This window comes from Hypomesus transpacificus, chromosome 14, assembly GCF_021917145.1.
Source record: "Hypomesus transpacificus isolate Combined female chromosome 14, fHypTra1, whole genome shotgun sequence".
In the NCBI taxonomy this organism is placed as follows: Eukaryota; Metazoa; Chordata; class Actinopteri; order Osmeriformes; family Osmeridae; genus Hypomesus; species Hypomesus transpacificus.
The window spans coordinates 10233890-10252126 of record NC_061073.1 but is presented as its reverse complement, the minus strand read 5'-3'; the positions used below and the strand labels follow the sequence as shown (position 1 = coordinate 10252126).

At 55.1% G+C, this 18237-nt stretch overlaps 1 protein-coding gene across 1 annotated transcript in view; it reads right to left on the bottom strand.

The window, feature by feature from the left end:
* Positions 1-18114, bottom strand: part of LOC124477213 (ankyrin repeat and BTB/POZ domain-containing protein BTBD11-B-like) — a 58819-nt gene extending 40705 nt beyond the window's left edge. Inside the window, 1 exon segment of the mRNA XM_047034870.1 lies at positions 17058-18114. Within this exon segment, the coding sequence (XP_046890826.1) occupies positions 17058-17922 (865 nt within the window). The 5' untranslated portion in view covers positions 17923-18114.
* Positions 18115-18237: the final 123 nt, after the last annotated feature.

Genomic DNA, 18237 nt, shown 5'->3' with positions numbered 1-18237 from the left:
AAGAGAGAGAGGGAGAGAGAGAGGGAGGGAGAGAGAGAGAGAGAGAAAGAGAGAGAGAGAGAGAGAGAGAGAGAGAGAGAGAGAGAGAGAGAGAGAGAGAGGGAGAGAGAGAGAGAGGTAGATTCAGAAGGAGGGAAAGAGGTTGAGATGACCTACAGATATTCTTGACCAGATAATAAATATTTCTGTTGCTTAATTGGCTATATGAACATTTCTTACCAATGTAGTCCATTGTTTGTTGCCATGCCAATAAAGCCCATGGAATTGAAAGAGAGAGTACTACTGAGAAAAAACACAGAGACAAAGAGGCCGTGCCACTGGTGCAGTGAATCAGAACCCCATAATAACCCTGGGAGTGTTCAGCATACAGAAGTAAAGCTGGGAGGAGAGGAGAGCCGCGCACACACAGCCTCACCCCCCCGGAGCACAGCTTCAACAACAACACAGCCCTCACGTCCGCCAGCACAGCTAAGGAGCACTGTGACGGACAGCCTGTTCTCCCAGCAGCTGTGATTACAGGAACCCCCTCGCAGAGGGGCAGGGGTGCAGGGGACCCGGGGGCACCCTCCTCCTGGAGGAGCCCCCTCCCAGAAGGGCAGGAGGGTTAGGGGGGCAGGGCCACATGAGCACCTGTGTCAGCTGGGACCTGAGCCCTGCCCCGGTAAGACTACACCCCAGAGGACAGCCCCCCCACACCAGACAGCAAGCACACCTTCCCCTGGGAGTGTGTCAGCACGGCGTGTGTGTGTGTGTGTGAGGATGGTGTGTGTGTGTGTGTGTGTGAGCGTGGTGTGTGTGTGTGTGAGGATGGTGTGTGTGCATGTGTGTTAGCGTGTGTGTTCTCCTCCTCAGGTGTAGTGGTCACAGAACAACAGCAGGTGTGAATTATTCACAGAGGATATCACCGACCCGGCTGTCAACCAGCACAGCATGTTCTCACAGCATCACTGCAGGTGTAGCTCGGAAAATAGACTGATACTGACCCGCGCTCTCACTGGCATCACCAGGCAAGGAGTCAGCAGCAACAACCAGCAAGGTGTGAATTATTCACAGAGGATATCACCGACCCGGCTCAGCTCAACCAGCACAGCATCACCAGGCAAGGAGTCCAGCTCAACCTGCACAGCATCACCAGGCAAGGAGTGCAGCTCAACCAGCACAGCATCACCAGGCAAGGAGTCCAGCTCAACCAGCACAGCATCACCAGGCAAGGAGTCCAGCTCAACCTGCACAGCATCACCAGGCAAGGAGTGCAGCTCAACCAGCACAGCATCACCAGGCAAGGAGTCCAGCTCAACCAGCACAGCATCACCAGGCAAGGAGTGCAGCTCAACCAGCACAGCATCACCAGGCAAGAAGTCCAGCTCAACCAGCATTTAGTCCAAGTAATGTAGAAGCCCAGAACGGGGCCAATGCTCTCTCTGAGGTCCAGCTCTCTCTGAGGTCCAGCTCTCTCTGAGGTCCAGCTTTCTGAGGTCCAGCTCTCTCTGAGGTCCAGCTCTCTCTGAGGTCCAGCTCTCTCTCTGAGGTCCAGCTCTCTCTGAAGTACAGTGCTCTCTGAGGTCCAGTCCTCTCTCTGAGGTCCAGCTCTCTCTGAGGTACAGTGCTCTCTGAGGTCCAGCTCTCTCTGAGGTCCAGCTCTCTCTCTGAGGTACAGTGCTCTCTGAGGTCCAGTGCTCTCTGAGGTACAGCCCTCTGAGGTACAGTGCTCTCTCTGAGGTCCAGTGCTCTCTCTGAGGTCCAGTGCTCTCTGAGGTCCAGTGCTCTCTGAGGTACAGTGCTCTTTTAGGTACAGCTCTCTCTGAGGTACAGCTCTCTCTGAGGTCCAGCTCTCTCTGAGGTCCAGTGCTCTCTGAGGTACAGCTCTCTCTGAGGTCCAGTGCTCTCTCTGAGGTCCAGCTCTCTCTCTGAGGTCCAGTGCTCTCTGAGGTCCAGTGCTCTCTCTGAGGTACAGCTCTCTCTGAGGTCCAGTGCTCTCTCTGAGGTCCAGTGCTTTCTCTGAGGTCCAGCTCTCTCTCTGAGGTCCAGTGCTCTCTGAGGTCCAGTTATCTCTGAGGTACAGTGCTCTCTCTGAGGTCCAGTGCTCTCTCTGAGGTCCAGCTCTCTCTGAGGTCCAGTGCTCTCTCTGAGGTCCAGTGCTCTCTCTGAGGTCCAGTGCTCTCTGAGGTCCAGCTCTCTCTGAGGTACAGTGCTCTGCACAACTCTGGTGTCTCTCTGAGAGGAGGGACATATCTCTACTTAAGGAGAGAAGCAGGTCAGGATTCAATTTGGTAGTTAAGGGCTCAACCCTGACCTTTTCAGTAGTCCGAGATATTGTTACATTTACATGTTTGTCATTTAGCAGACGCTCTTATCCAGAGCGACTTACAGTAAGTACAGGGACATTCCCCCCCGAGTCAAGTAGGGTAAAGCGTCTTGCCCAAGGACATAACGTCATTTAGCACGGCCTGGAATTGAACTGGCAACCTTCTGATTAATAGCCCGATTCCCTAACCGCTCAGCCATCTGACCCCCATAATGTGGGTTAGGAGGTTGCTCATGCTGGAGTGAGAGGATGTATTCTGCTGGGAGACATACACTATAGTGTGACCTTTCTAAAGGTTTCAATTTTAATGCTGGAATTAAAGACTTTGACAAAACTCCCTCCCTCCCTCTCATGGATTTAATGCCAAACACATGACGTGTTTTATTGATTCTACTTTTATCCCAAACTGCTCCCAGGTGCCAAATGAGTCCCACGCGGCAAAACTGAGGAAGGAGGGAACCGAGTTGTTGTAGGTAAACAGTTTTTGCGTGTTTAAACTGAAAGAATAACGGTGGTTTTCCGCCTGCAGTGTCCAGCGTCAGTGCTGCAGTGGCTGGGAGATGCATGTGTCAGGATGATGTCAGCGTGTTGCTGTGAGGCTGGCACAGCTAGGCAGGAGAGGGATCAGACGCACTGGGATGCATTCATCTCCTTCCCCCTGGGTAATAAAGCTCACTGTAGAGGTGAGAAATAAACACAGGCTCTGACGGATACACTGATACACCCCCTCCCCCAATCCCTCCACACACACACACACTCTTTTGAATGTACAGGAAACAAAACCACCCTCAATTACTCGCACTCTGGGAGATTTACAAGAGCAAGGCTTCCAGTCACACACAACCATCTATGTTGTTGTCCCAGAATCCAGCCTCCGGCCTCGCCCCTAGCCTCCCCCCTAGCCTCCCCCCCAGCCTCGCCCCCAGTCTGGCACGAGCGAGCAGCATGCTGTCATCTCTAGCATGTTTGGGGCCGGTGGGGGCTGAGCGGGACCTTGAGGTCATGTTGGTGAGGGAATGTTGTTCTCATCATGGATCCTGCTTCACGTGGCCCTCAGCCATCTTTCCTCTCTCCTCCCAGGGGCCGTGAGGTCCCAGCGGGGGCCAGGCAGGCCGGAGCCCTCTCTGCGGGCTTCTGATGGGGCTGAGGGGCGGGGCTGAGGGGCGGGGCTGAGGGGTGGGGCTAGGGGGTCAATAACCAGCCATACCTCCGCCTCACACATCCAGCTGAGATCTCGTCAATACAGTCAACAATTGTGCTGCTGGTCCATGCAGGGAGGGGGGGCTGTGGGGAGGGCCGTGGTGGAGGGAGGGGGGGGGCTGTGGGGAGGGAGGGGAGGGGTGGGCTGTGGGGTGGGAGAGGGGGGGCTGTGGGGAGGGCCGTGGTGGAGGGAGGGGGGGGGGCTGTGGGGAGGGAGGGGAGGGGGGGGCTGTGGGGGTGGGGTGGGAGAGGGGGGGCTGTGGGGAGGGAGGGGAGGGGGGGCTGTGGGGTGGGCCGTGGTGGAGGGAGGGGGGGGGCTGTGGGGAGTGCCGTGGTGGAGGGGGGAGGGGGCTGTGGGGAGGGAGGGGAGGGGGGGGGGCTGTGGGGTGGGCTGTGGGGTGGGAGGGGGAGGGGGCTGTGGGGAGGGAGGGGAGGGGGCCGTGGTGGAGGGAGGGGAGGGGGCCGTGGTGGAGGGAGGGGAGGTGGCTGTGGGGAGGGAGGGGAGGGGGCTGTGGGGAGGGAGGGGAGGGGGCTGTGGGGAGGGAGGGGGGAGGGGGCTGTGGGGAGGGAGGGGAGGGGGCTGTGGGGAGGGAGGGGAGGGTGCTGTGGGGAGGGATGGGAGGGGCCGTGGTGGAGGGAGGGGAGGGGGCTGTGGGGAGGGAGGGGAGGGGGCTGTGGGGAGGGAGGGGAGGGGGCTGTGGGGAGGGATGGGAGGACCGTGGTGGAGGGAGGGGAGGGGGCTGTGGGGAGGGAGGGGAGGGGGCCGTGGTGGAGGGAGGGGAGGGGGCTGTGGGGAGGGATGGGAGGGGGCTGTGGGGAGGGCGGTGGTGGAGGGAGGGGAGGGGGCCGTGGTGGAGGGAGGGGGGGGGCTGTGGGGAGTGCCGTGGTGGAGGGGGGAGGGGGCTGTGGGGAGGGAGGGGAGGGGGGGGGCTGTGGGGTGGGCTGTGGGGTGGGAGGGGGAGGGGGCTGTGGGGAGGGAGGGGAGGGGGCCGTGGTGGAGGGAGGGGAGGGGGCCGTGGTGGAGGGAGGGGAGGGGGCTGTGGGGAGGGAGGGGGGAGGGGGCTGTGGGGAGGGAGGGGAGGGGGCTGTGGGGAGGGAGGGGGGAGGGGGCTGTGGGGAGGGAGGGGAGGGGGCTGTGGGGAGGGAGGGGAGGGGGCTGTGGGGAGGGAGGGGGGAGGGGGCTGTGGGGAGGGAGGGGAGGGGGCTGTGGGGAGGGAGGGGAGGGGGCTGTGGGGAGGGATGGGAGGGGCCGTGGTGGAGGGAGGGGAGGGGGCTGTGGTGGAGGGAGGGGAGGGGGCTCTGGGGAGGGAGGGGAGGGGGCTGTGGGGAGGGATGGGAGGGGCCGTGGTGGAGGGAGGGGAGGGGGCTGTGGGGAGGGAGGGGAGGGGGCTGTGGGGAGGGAGGGGAGGGGGCTGTGGGGAGGGATGGGAGGGGCCGTGGTGGAGGGAGGGGAGGGGGCTGTGGTGGAGGGAGGGGAGGGGGCTGTGGGGAGGGAGGGGGCTGTGGGGAGGGAGGGGAGGGGGCTGTGGGGAGGGAGGGGAGGGGGCCGTGGTGGAGGGAGGGGAGGGGGCTGTGGGGAGGGATGGGAGGGGGCTGTGGGGAGGGATGGGAGGGGGCTGTGGGGAGGGCCGTGGTGGAGGGAGGGGAGGGGGCTGTGGGGAGGGAGGGGAGGGGGCTGTGGGGAGGGCTGTGGGGAGGGGAGGGGGCTGTGGGGAGGGCTGTGGGGAGGGGAGGGGAGGGGGCTGTGGGGAGGGCTGTGGGGAGGGGAGGGGGCTGTGGGGAGGGAGGGGAGGGGGCACCAGAGGATGGGTTAGGGTTAGGGGGGAGGGGGCACCAGAGGATGGGTTAGGGTTAGGGGGGAGGGGGCACCAGAGGATGTGTTAGGGTTAGGGGGGAGGGGGCACCAGAGGATGGGTTAGGGTTAGGGGGGAGGGGGCACCAGAGGATGGGTTAGGGTTAGGGGGGAGGGGGCACCAGAGGATGTGTTAGGGTTAGGGGGGAGGGGGCACCAGAGGATGTGTTAGGGTTAGGGGGGAGGGGGCACCAGAGGATGGGTTAGGGTTAGGGGGGAGAAGGCACCAGAGGATGTGTTAGGGTTAGGGGGGAGGGGGCACCAGAGGATGTGTTAGGGTTAGGGGGGAGGGGGCACCAGAGGATGTGTTAGGGTTAGGGGGGAGGGGGCACCAGAGGATGGGTTAGGGTTAGGGGGGAGGGGGCACCAGAGGATGGGTTAGGGTTAGGGGGGAGAAGGCACCAGAGGATGGGTTAGGGTTAGGGGGGAGGGGGCACCAGAGGATGTGTTAGGGTTAGGGGGGAGGGGGCACCAGAGGATGGGTTAGGGTTAGGGGGGAGGGGGCACCAGAGGATGTGTTAGGGTTAGGGGGGAGGGGGCACCAGAGGATGTGTTAGGGTTAGGGGGGAGGGGGCACCAGAGGATGGGTTAGGGTTAGGGGGGAGGGGGCACCAGAGGATGGGTTAGGGTTAGGGGGGAGGGGGCACCAGAGGATGGGTTAGGGTTAGGGGGGAGGGGGCACCAGAGGATGGGTTAGGGTTAGGGGGGAGGGGGCACCAGAGGATGGGTTAGGGTTAGGGGGGAGGGGGCACCAGAGGATGTGTTAGGGTTAGGGGGGAGGGGGCACCAGAGGATGTGTTAGGGTTAGGGGGGAGGGGGCACCAGAGGATGTGTTAGGGTTAGGGGGGAGGGGGCACCAGGGGATGTATGATCTGACATCCCTCATACGCAGAAACACCAGCTGAGAGAGAGAATGACCTCATGAATATAAGGGGATCGCTCTCACAGTATCACTGACGGAGAGGAAAGACTTTCCCCGAGTTCTCACAGTGGACTACCCACACACACACACACACAGCCACACACACCCAGAGACACACGCACAGATACACAGAAACAGCCATTGGGCCCTATCTTGCACCCAGCGCAATTGACTTTGTCAACTACGCAAGTATCATTCCTGGTTTGCACTCGACGCAAAGCGGACTTTTCACTCCACAGCCGCACGTCGATAAATTAGGGAATGACTTTGCGCTCCGGGGGGCGGTTCAGCAAAAAAAGGAGGCGTGTTCCGCCACAAACGTTCCCTGGTGCCATTTTGCAGTTTTAGAAAAAACAATTCCGCCACTGACCAGGAAAAACGTAGTCTAAAGTCAGTGGTGCGTTATTCAGATGCTATTTTAAGGGTGCAAGCTTGGTCCGTGCACACTGCTGGCCAGGCCAGGGTCTTCTTTCTGCGAAGCTACGTTACATTGTTTTGATTTATGGCGTGTTACATTTCTTCAATGATTATAAAAAGATTTCCATGAGAAATCTCTATGTGACCTTGATATGTAACAATTGTGGCAATTTCCTCCCACGTCTTTTTTAACCAAAGCTAATTTGGGTGGGTTTCTTCTCCCATTTCCATCACATTCAGAATCTGAATTTGGTTTATTCGCCATGTAACCTATGTTACACAAACACAGAATTTACTGTGGCAGGAAGGTGCAAACAATAAACATATACGGGTTTTAAATTAAGTTAAAAAGTACAATAGTTAAACTAATTCTAAGAACTAAAAAATTAAAACATATAACAATTTAAAATATATATAAAAATAAGAATAAGAATTGGGCAATTTAGTGCAATGAGAAAACTGCTCTGCCTTTCCTATACAATTTCACTTCTCTATCTTTTACGGCCCTGACGAGAACGTCGGTCTCCTCGGCTCTGAACCGCTCCTGGCGTGCGCCTGGCAAATCCGCCGTTATAACAGCAATCCGCCATGGAACAAGCGCTGCTCTTAAAGGGAATGTGAGATGACTTCTGATTGGTTTACTGCACGTTACTCCCAAACCACACCCATTAGTAATGTAGCTACTTCAGACCAACCCATTTTAGATTTGCGCCAGCCAGGCGCAAAGTCATTTACATTTATTCATACATTTATACAAACATACATTTATCCCGCCGGCAAAATAGCAACCACGCTGGAGATCCGCCCACAAAGTGACTTGCGCTTTGCGTTTTGATCCTTGCGTTTCAGATCGTTCTAACAGGGCCTCTGGAGTGTTTGGCTGGTTGGTGAGGGTGTGTTTGGGTGTGAGGGTGAGGGTGTGTTTGGGTGTGAGGGTGAGGGTGTGTTTGGGTGTGAGGGTGAGGGTGTGTTTGGGTGTGAGGGTGAGGGTGTGTTTGGGTGTGAGGGTGAGGGTGTGTTTGGGTGTGAGGGTAAGGGTGTGTTTGGGTGTGAGGGTGAGGGTGTGTTTGGGTGTGAGGGTGAGGGTGTGTTTGGGTGTGAGGGTGAGGGTGTGTTTGGAGTGTTTGGCTGGTTGGTGAGGGTGTGTTTCTTACAGTAAACTGAACATGATGAGAGATGAGGTCATGTTGTTAAACATTCCTGCCACTGTGGTTCTGTCCTGGAAAGTGCACAGGTGTTTTGGATGTTGTGGTTCCCGACTGAGGTGTGTTTGTTTGTTGATTTGGTTAGTTGGGTAGTCTATTATGTGTTTGTTTGCTTGGATGGTTGATTGATTGAAATGATTGATTGTATTCTACAGCAAGCGCTGCCCAGTTATAAAGCGATGAAAGTGACTACATGGTTTCATACAGTGTGGTTGTTTTAGCAGTCACCTCAGTACAGTGAGTGAATCTGCTCAGACTGGTGCTGTACCGGGGGAAACTCACAGCTGAATAACAAGCCGTTGCCTCTGTAGCGAGTAGGTAAGTGAGGGAGAAGCTATATCAAGTAGAGAAGCAGACCCTACCAGACACATCATGTCCTTTCACTCCACCGGCAAATTAAGTGACTTTAATTTCCTCATTATGTCCAAATGCTAAATGGCTCCTTAATGGTGTGTGGAACCAACTGAGGCTCTGCCAGGGGCACAGAGAGATTGGGACCTCCAGGAGCAGAGAGATATCAGGACTGCCAGGAGCAGAGAGAGATCAGGACTGCCAGGAGCAGAGAGAGATCAGGACTGCCAGGAGCAGAGAGAGATCAGGACTGCCAGGAGCAGAGAGAGATCAGGACTGCCAGGAGCAGAGAGAGATCAGGACTGCCAGGAGCAGAGAGAGATCAGGACTGCCAGGAGCAGAGAGAGATCAAGACTTGTTCTCCCATAATGCATCACAGATGTAGCAGCACATCTGTGATGTCATGAGAAGGACCCACAGTCACTGAGCCATATGTGTCAACACATATGTGTTTTAACAAGAAGGAGCCAGAATCCTGATGCCGCTGCTACGTAGCAACAAGGACATTAAATCAGTCTGTTTTTAAAGTTACACAGGCTTTCTGAGTCCGTAAGCTGCTTGGGTAAATGTCAGAGTTTTCATATGAGAACTAATGTGAAATGTGACTGTTAGCCGTGGGGAGCCATGAGTGATTTACCTGTGAGCAGGTTCCTCCCCCCCCCCCCCACCTCCTCCCTCCTCTTCTGACAACCAAACCTTGAGGACCTCTGTTCCACAGAGAACACATGATTTATTTGCTGCAGTCTAGAATCCCAAAGAGGAGATGATTCCCCGTCCACAAACACAAACGCCGGTGCTCAGGGCCTCTCTGTAGTTAGATTACCCACCCAGCGACCTTCTCAGAGGGGCATCAATCTGGCCCCACACCCTCCTCTCCCGCACCACAAGCACCGACAGGCCTGTCGTCTGAAACCCAATAAAGTCCTGATGGATACAGATCGAGCAGCGCGTCGGTCATATTTCACTTGACAGTCCTAGAGGACATGCAAATCGCCTTATGTTGCCATGAGTTACAGGCCGTCAACAGTAGTTAGCATTTTGAGAAGTTCTGGATATGGGGTCTTTTTTAACCCGGGTCATCAGCGCTCTGTGATCATGTCAGTCTTCACGACCGACCAGCCTGGTTAGGAGAGTTTCCCTGATAGACACAGGCCAGTCCAGTATAACATCATCCTGCTGCTCAATCCATCTACTGGAGCAGCACTCTATGTTGGATAGCTGGCTGGCTGGGTGGCTTGTTCACTGGATGGCTGACTGCCTGGCTGGCTTGTTCACTGGATGGCTGGCTGGCTGGGTGGCTTGTTCACTGGATGGCTGGCTGGCTGGGTGGCTTGTTCACTGGGTGGCTGGCTGGCTGGGTGGCTTGTTCACTGGTTGGCTGACTGCCTGGCTGGCTTGTTCACTGGATGGCTGGCTGGCTGGGTGGCTTGTTCACTGGATGGCTGGCTGGCTGGGTGGCTTGTTCACTGGGTGGCTGACTGCCTGGCTGGCTTGTTCACTGGATGGCTGGCTGGCTGGCTGGGTGGCTTGTTCACTGGATGGCTGGCTGGCTGGGTGGCTTGTTCACTGGGTGGCTGGCTGGCTGGGTGGCTTGTTCACTGGATGGCTGGCTGGCTGGCCTACTTTAGTCATAGTGCACCTTCACCATGACCAGGATACAGCTCTGGAGAAGTCAGTCCTGATCTCCCTTCCTCTCACCTTCCCATCTGTCTCTTTCTCTCCTTCTCGTCTCTCTCTCCTGCTGGTCTCTCTCCTCTCTTTCTCCTGCTGGTCTCTCTCCTTCTCTCTCTCTCCTGCTGGTCTCTCTCCTCTCTCTCTCCTGCTGGTCTCTCTCTCCTTCTCTTTCTCTCCTGCTGGTCTCTCTCTCCTTCTCTTTCTCTCCTGCTGGTCTCTGTCCTTCTCTCGCTCTCCTGCTGGTCTCTCTCCCTCTCGCTCTCCTGCTGGTCTCTCTCCTTCTCTCGCTCTCCTGCTGGTCTCTCTCCCTCTCTCTCTCTCCTTCTGGTCTCTCTCTCCTTCTCTCTCTCTCCTGCTGGTCTCTCTCCTTCTCTCGCTCTCCTGCTGGTCTCTCTCCTTCTCTCGCTCTCCTGCTGGTCTCTCTCCCCCTCTCTCTCTCCTGCTGGTCTCTCTCTCCTTCTCTCTCTCTCCTGCTGGTCTCTCTCCCCCTCTCTCTCTCTCCTGCTGGTCTCTCTCTCCTTCTCTCTCTCTCCTGCTGGTCTCTCTCCCTCTCGCTCTCCTGCTGGTCTCTCTCTGGTGTCTGGTTGCAGCTGACACAGTGTCGGGCTGCCATCCTCCCCAGTCTGCAGGTGTTCAGCAGCTAGAGAACACAATCCTTCCTCAACTCCTGAACATCATCAATAATGCACAAGCCCCTCTCAACCAGGGCCCAGTTCACACACTGTATCGCGACATTTACAGAAAGCTACAGGGAGAGTTTTTCTCTCATTTCAAATCCCCGGGACAGGGGGGGGGGGGGGGGGATTTCACACCATTTTCCAGCCTCCCTCGACCCCTGCAGCGGTGTGAGGGCAGAGGAAGTGAGGAGACGGGGAGGAGAGGAGAGGAGGAGACAGGGAGGAGAGGAGAGTACTGTAGGAATACAGGGAGGAAAGGATTGGAGGAGAGGAGACTAGGAGACAGGGAGGAGAGGAGAGTAGGAATGCAGGGAGGAAAGGAGACTAGGAGACAGGGAGGAGACTAGGAGACATGGAGGAGAGGAGGAGACTAGGAGACAGGGAGGAGAGGAAACTAGGAGACAGGGAGGAGAGGAGGAGACTAGGAGACAGGGAGGAGAGGAGGAGACAAGGAGGAGAGGACGCCAGGGGGGAGGGGTTGTGGGGAGAGGGGTCAGGGGTCAGGGGACGATATGTTGAGCAGCCTCGTCTGAAGAATCCATGATTCACTGACGTGACCTCAGCGTGTTCTCAGCTGCTACGGTAACAGAAGAAGAAAAACACACAGTATGGTATAACTCTGTCACCACGGTAACAGTCCCTTCCTGCACTCCTATGCTGAAAACTGAACTTTTCCCGCAGTGAGAAAAGAGGTGGAGGAGAGTGGGACAAACACCTGGCTGACTCACACACACCTACACACACACACCTACACACACACACCTACACACACACACCTACACACACACACCTACACACATACAGCCATCATTGCTGTAGCAGTATCCTGTTCCCACCCCCTGCCCTGAGACTTTGACTGTGCCACAGGGCCTGTGTCCTGTACTCCTCCAGGACTTCCTCATTCTCACCTGTTCTCTGATCATGGTTTACCCTGCTGCGTTTGGACCTAATGAGCTTGGACCGTCTAACTTTGGAGATAAAAGTTTACCTTGACTTTCTTTATCGTCATTCAGCGTGTGAAGAGTAGGTCTCCTCCTCTTTCTCCCTGTCTCTGCTAACTCTCTATGTCTCTCGCCCCATCTGTGCTAACTCTCTATGTCTCTCGCCCCATCTCTGCTAACTCTCTCTGTTTCTCTGGTAACAGTCTCTCTCTCACGTTGCTAATTCTCTCTCTTCCTCTCTCTCTCTCTCTCTCTCTCTGTGTCTCTCTGCTAATACCTCTCCTGTCCAGCCCTGTGGGTGAGGAACAGTACTGGGCTGTGGGTGAGGAACAGTACTGGCCTGTTCTGTCTATTGGTCTGCTACCCCTGAGCCTCTCAGATCCACAGCCTGAAATGAGCCTCACACAGGAACCAGCATGTGCTTTCAATAACTCCAGCCATGAAAGAGCTGTACCTTCCAGGGGTAACCTGGGCCATGTGTGGGAGGGCAGGCTGTGCCATTCTCTCACAGTTACAGACACAGTGTGTGTGTGTGTGTGTGTGTGTGGGGGGAGGGGGGAAGGGTTGAAATTGCTCCTTTGGCATTTTGGAGAAAGCTTATTTTCCAAGTGTGTGTGTGTGTGTGTGTGTGCATCACACGTGTTCATTTTCAGCCTGTCGAAGGTTCGGACTTGAGAGTTCACATAGAGACGCACACACACCTGCCTGAGTGACTGTGTGTGTGTGTGTGTGTGTGTGTGTGTGTGGGAGGATGTATGGACTGGCAGTTACTGGAACTCCACTAGACAGGGTCGAGTCTCTCCTCTCATCACCAGGCAGGGTACAGTCATCACAGCACAGACAGAACAGTACCTCGCAAATCCACCGCCCCACGAAAGCCACAGTTGGTCAGGCAGACAGACAAATAGACAGACAAATAGACAGACAGGCAGGACAGACAGGCACAGACAGACAGACAGACAGACAGACAGACAGACAGACAGACAGACAGACAGAGGCAGAGGCAGAGGAACAGAGACAGACAGACAGGCAGACAGACAGACAGACAGGCAGGCAGGCAGGACAGGAACAGACAGACAGACAGACAGACAGACAAACGGACAGACAGACAGACAGACAGACAGACAGACAGGCAGGCAGGCAGGCAGGCAGGCAGGCAGGCAGGCAGGCAGGCACAGACAGACAGACAGACAGACAGACAGAGTCCTAAATGAGCAGAAATTGAGTGCCACTATGAGCCTATTGAGGCTCTTATCAAACTAATGAGACTAGTCTACATCATCATCAAGCTGAGAGCTGTTCTGGCAAGGAGCTGAGACAGGAGTGAGGATGCAGAAACACACACACACTGTCACACACACCGTCACACACACACACATCATCACACACATCATCACACACCGTCACACACACACACACCGTCACACACACACACATCATCACACACACCCTCACACACACACACACTGTCACACACACACCCTCACACACACACACTGTCACACACACATCGTCCAGAGGTCACTGTTGTGAGTTATCAGGGGAGAGTAATGGGACACTGGTCTGGAGGCGGGGCCTGTGAGTGTTGCATGAGCAGATCTACAGGGTGACAGGAAGTGACCAAGAAGGGCTGCGTTTCACGAAAGCGTCGTAAGCCTAAGTTGATCGTAGAATCCATCGTACAAGGAATCTTAGTTTTACTGGCCGTTCCCAAAGACATCGTAGCTAAAGTGTCTCTTGAAAATTCGTAGCTCTTGAAAGCGTATATATTAGCCTACTCCTTATGTTTGGGAAACGTAAGAAATATCGATGGTTTCGTTTTTTTGCTTGATCGTTGCTACGATCCATCGTTATCTGGAAACGCACCCCAGAACAGTCATTATGTGAGTTTCTCTCATGTTGAGCACATAACAGCAACATAAAACATGAAAATGCAGTTTGTATCCGTGTGTGTGTGTATGTGTGTGTGTGTGTGTGTGTGTGTGCTAAAATGTGCAAATAGCTGAGAAGTATGGTTCCTGTGAGCAGAGTTCTGCTGTCCTGTCAGGACATGCTGTCTGGTCTCAGTTGGGGCCTGTCTCCTCTCACTCTGTTCTCACCATAACAGAGAACACATCCTGCCACAGAGGCACTGCTGCATTCACAGCCAAAATGTCAACCAAGTATACCATTAGGAGCGCTCAAATGTCAACCCTCTGCAGAGGAAGACACATCACAGCACATCCAGCTGTAAGAAAACCAGAAATCGAGATAAAGGAATAGATAAAGGGAGGGATGAGAAGAGAGGTGTTTGAGGAGCAGCCTGACTGATCCTCCTGTTGGTTCTTGTTCGTTCTGATCTCCCAGGCAGAGAGAAGAAAGAGAGAGAGACGGGGGAGGGGAGAGAGAGAAAGAGAGACAGAGAGAGACAGAGAGAGAGAGAGAGAGAGAGAGAGAGAGGGAGAGAGAGAGAGAGAGAGAGAGAGAGAGAGAGAGAGAGAGAGAGACAGAGACAGACAGAGACAGACAGAGAGAAAGACAGAGAGAGGGACAGAGAGAGGGACAGAGAGAGAGAGAGAGAGAGAGAGAGAGAGAGAGAGAGAGAGAGAGAGAGAGAGAGAGAGACACACACAGAGACAGAGACAGAGACAGAGACAGAGACAGAGAAAAAGAGGGTAACATGTTTATAAGAATCCTCAAAAGGTTCGTAAATAATCTTCCGATTATTTTTAAATAATCAGACAGTGTGTGACTGCAGGGTGGAGTGAACTGGTGCTCAGTGTCTTGGAACAGTATCCAAGGGCCCTAACCCCCACACGTCTGCCCACCGTACCAGACACCACACAGCACCAACCCTCCCTCCACACACCACTCTGCCCAGGGACCTCTGTCTGGGGGGGGGGGGGGGGGGGGGGGGTATGTATGTGGGAGTGAGTGTGTCTGATATCCCTAGACACAGATGTTACATCCATGGTGTCTGGTACAGCCTGGTACCCCAGAACAGCAGAATACTGCATTCCTACATCAGTGTCAAGTACTATATGTGTGGTCGCAATTAAATCAATGCGTGTGTGTGTGCGTGAGAGCCTGTGTGTGTGTGTGTGTGTGTGTGTATGCATTTCTGAGTGGCAGACTGTGTTCCCCTGGTTTCCTGTCACGGCCTGGTACTCCAGTAACGAAGAGCCACAGTAAGAGCCGGGCACCACACTCTCACACACACACTCTCACGCACACACACTCTCACCCACACACACTCTCACACACACACACTCTCACTCACACACACACACACTCTCTCAATCACACACACACTCTCACACACACACAGCCAGCCTTCCTTACACACCTAACCAAGCCTGGTTAAACTCACCAGGACACACACTCACACACCACAGAGTCTCCCAGCTAGGGTCTAATCCCATTCTGCCTTCAGGGTGGCAGGAGTCCATAAACATCAGAGTCGGGTGGCTCTGCTCATTGTGACGTGTTCACAGGGAGACGCAGAACCAGCACCCTGCACAGAGGAGCTGTCAGGGGGATCCACAGACTTCCTGTCTAGGCGAAAATCTGGTCAGGATGGGGGAATCAACCGGCAAATACTTACTCAGGTAGAACCTGTGCGTGTGTGTATGTGAATGTGTGGCTGCGTGCGAGTGTGCATGCGTGAGAGTGTGTGTGTGTGTGAGAGTGTGTGTGTGTGTGAGAGTGTGTGTGTGTGAGAGTGTGTGTGTGTGAGAGTGTGTGTGTGTGAGAGTGTGTGTGTGTGAGAGTGTGTGTGTGTGAGAGTGTGTGTGTGTGAGAGTGTGTGTGTGTAGGGGGCCTCCCATGTGTCAGCCCCTCTGAGTACAGGGTACAGTGTCTACGCTCCTGGAGCTGGTGTGTTGCATAAGAACGACTGATGCAGGAGGAGAGATGGAAGAGTGGAAATGTGTTAGAGCTAAATGGGGACAAACCTCGCTACCAGCATTTATGCTAAACAGAGAAATATATGCACTTTTAATTTAAGTGTATATATTATATTTTATGTGTCAGAGGTTTATATTTCAGAGAGCACAAAGAGAAAACAGCAGAGATTCTATACAAATATACACAGCTTTAAAGAGAGAGAGAGAGAGATAAGGTGGTAGAGTGAAACCTCCATTACAGGACAGAATGTAGAGAGAGACAGACAGACAGACAGGTAGGCCTGTGAGCTGCAGTGGGCTTCTCTGCATTCTGAGGCTGGGGATAATCTCAAAGTAAGAAAAGAACTGTCTGTCCACAGAATCATCTGTGATGTTGCCACTGTGACCCTGACTGTGGTCCTGTGACCCTGTGCCCTGTGACCCTGTGACCCTGTGGTCCTGTGACCCTGTGGCCCTGTGCCCCTGTGATCCTGTGGTCCTGTGACCCTGTGACCTGGCTTCATGGCTTCCTCCCTGAACAGGGCAGTGTTCAGGGAGTACTCCTTCGGCCGTCTCCTCCTCACTGTGTGAAGCATGATAACACTCACAGCCTGGGGCCCCACTTACACACACCTGCTGGAGCAACAGAAACTCAGAAGCCCTGATCCTGCCTCCCTCCCTCACTGCCTCCCTTCCTCACAGCCTCCCTCCCTCCCTCACTGCCTCCCTCCCTCCCTCACTGCCTCCCTCCCTCACTGCCTCCCTCCCTCACTGCCTCCCTCCCTCCCTCCCTGACTCCCTCACTGCCTCCCTCCATCACTGCCTCCCTCCCTCACTGCCTCCCTCCCTCCCTCACTGCCTCCCTCCCTCCCTCACTGCCTCCCTCCCTCCCTCACTGCCTCCCTCCCTCACTGCTTCCCTCCCTCCGTCACTGCTTCCCTCCCTCCCTCACTGCTTCCCTCCCTCCCTCCCTGACTCCCTCACTGCCTCCCTCACTGCCTCCCTCCCTCACTGCCTCCCTCCCTCACTGCCTCCCTCCCTCACTGCCTCCCTCCCTCACTGCCTCCCTCACTGCCTCCCTCCCTCACTGCCTCCCTCACTGCCTCCCTCCCTCCCTGAGTCAGCACAGTAACACCCTCTCACAGGTGACCATGCTTTGGCAGTCCTGGACCAGCAGGAGTCAGGGGCAACAGTCTAGGAAACACTAACATCATATTAACTCATCAGACCCTGTTATCTAAAGCCACGTACAGAGGGGTGTTTGAACCTGAGACCTCTTTATCTGCTGGCAAATGCTCTACCCACTAAACTCCACCCAGGATGTATTCCCACATGTTACAGGTGAAATGTGTTGTGTGGACACGAACTTCCTGTAAGTTCGAGCTGTAAACGTGATTCATGATTCTTGGACTAAACCAGGCCAGAGGATAGAGTTTAAAGAACGGAAGGATATCTCTGATGGTCAGCATCACCCTGTCACTGATACACTGGGGGGATGTCGATGCGCTGATGCCCGGTGAGACACAGCCTCGAATGTTCTGTGCGTGCTGAACATGACGCCAACTGCTACTGACAGGCTTAAACACTTCCACGTTGTGCAAACAGAGAGATGATTACACAACAGTTGGCTCCGAGATCTCGCTAACTCACCACTCTCGTTCTTCCCGCAGATCAGGTGCTGGTACTGCAGAAGAGTCCCCCATAACTCCGCGTCGTTGTTGACGGCATGTTCTAACGCCTCCACGGTAAACTTCGGGATGCCGTTATCTTTTTCCACCGGCGCACTGCGCAGCGCCCGCGCGTACACCTCTCGGAACAGACTCTCCGTGCACGCTGTCAAGTAGATGGCCGCGTGTTCGTGGATCCTGACCGCGACCCTGCTTTCCACCATCCACCTGAAGAACCGCCCCACGTTGAATATGAGGCCGCACCGGGCCGATTTCCCGCGGCTGAACTTGTCCTCTGTGCTCATATTGTACAGAGACAAGGCACTCAGCGCCGCGGTGATGCAGTTCATCGACACAGTCCACGACAAGACTATCTTTATGGCACTTTGAATCTCATATTTGGTGCATTTGGCGTAACGCAAACTCAGACGCTGTGCCTCTTTGGCGACTCTCACCAGCGCGCGGCTGACCAGTACCGAGAGATGGGCCAAGACCTCCGGTGACACGAGCCCCTGCCTCAGCTCCTCGTCCCGGATCAGCGCGCTCTGCACTTCCTCCAGGGTCCATGGCACGTCTTCCAACTCCGGTAGTTTCGCGCACTGACCGGAGCACTCCAGCGCCTCCGAGTCCTCCACCAGCACGGTGTTGACCGTGTCTAGGCTGTTGTGTCGACTGTGCATCGAGTCGGTTAAATGCCAAAAATTCCCCCCATACGCATTCGGTGCATGTGCCTCGAAACAGCACAGCGACGCAGTGGAAGACCTGAATGAGTCGGCAGCTCCACCATAACCCGAGTCAAGCGTCAAATCCTCCAGGGTCCGCGCCACGGACTTGCTACTCCTTGCCATATCTGCTCCTCATACTGCAAGATGGCTTTGAAAATAGTGTTTAAAAGAAATTCACGACGTAAGAAATATAAAGGGCTTTAAAACCTAGGCTTTGTTTTCCCGTTCTGTGATCTCCGCTACGAGTCGTGTTCGGTAAAGTAACCCTCATATAAAAACTTGCAGCTCATCGCATCTCTCGCATAGTAGGCTACTGCAACAGCGCTCACAATATTACGCAGTCAAGATCCTGACAGTTAGAGGCGGGGCTATGGAATACAGAGCCGCGCCAGGAGCCAATCCAGTAACTGTTCAGAATAACACAAGCGTTTGAATGAC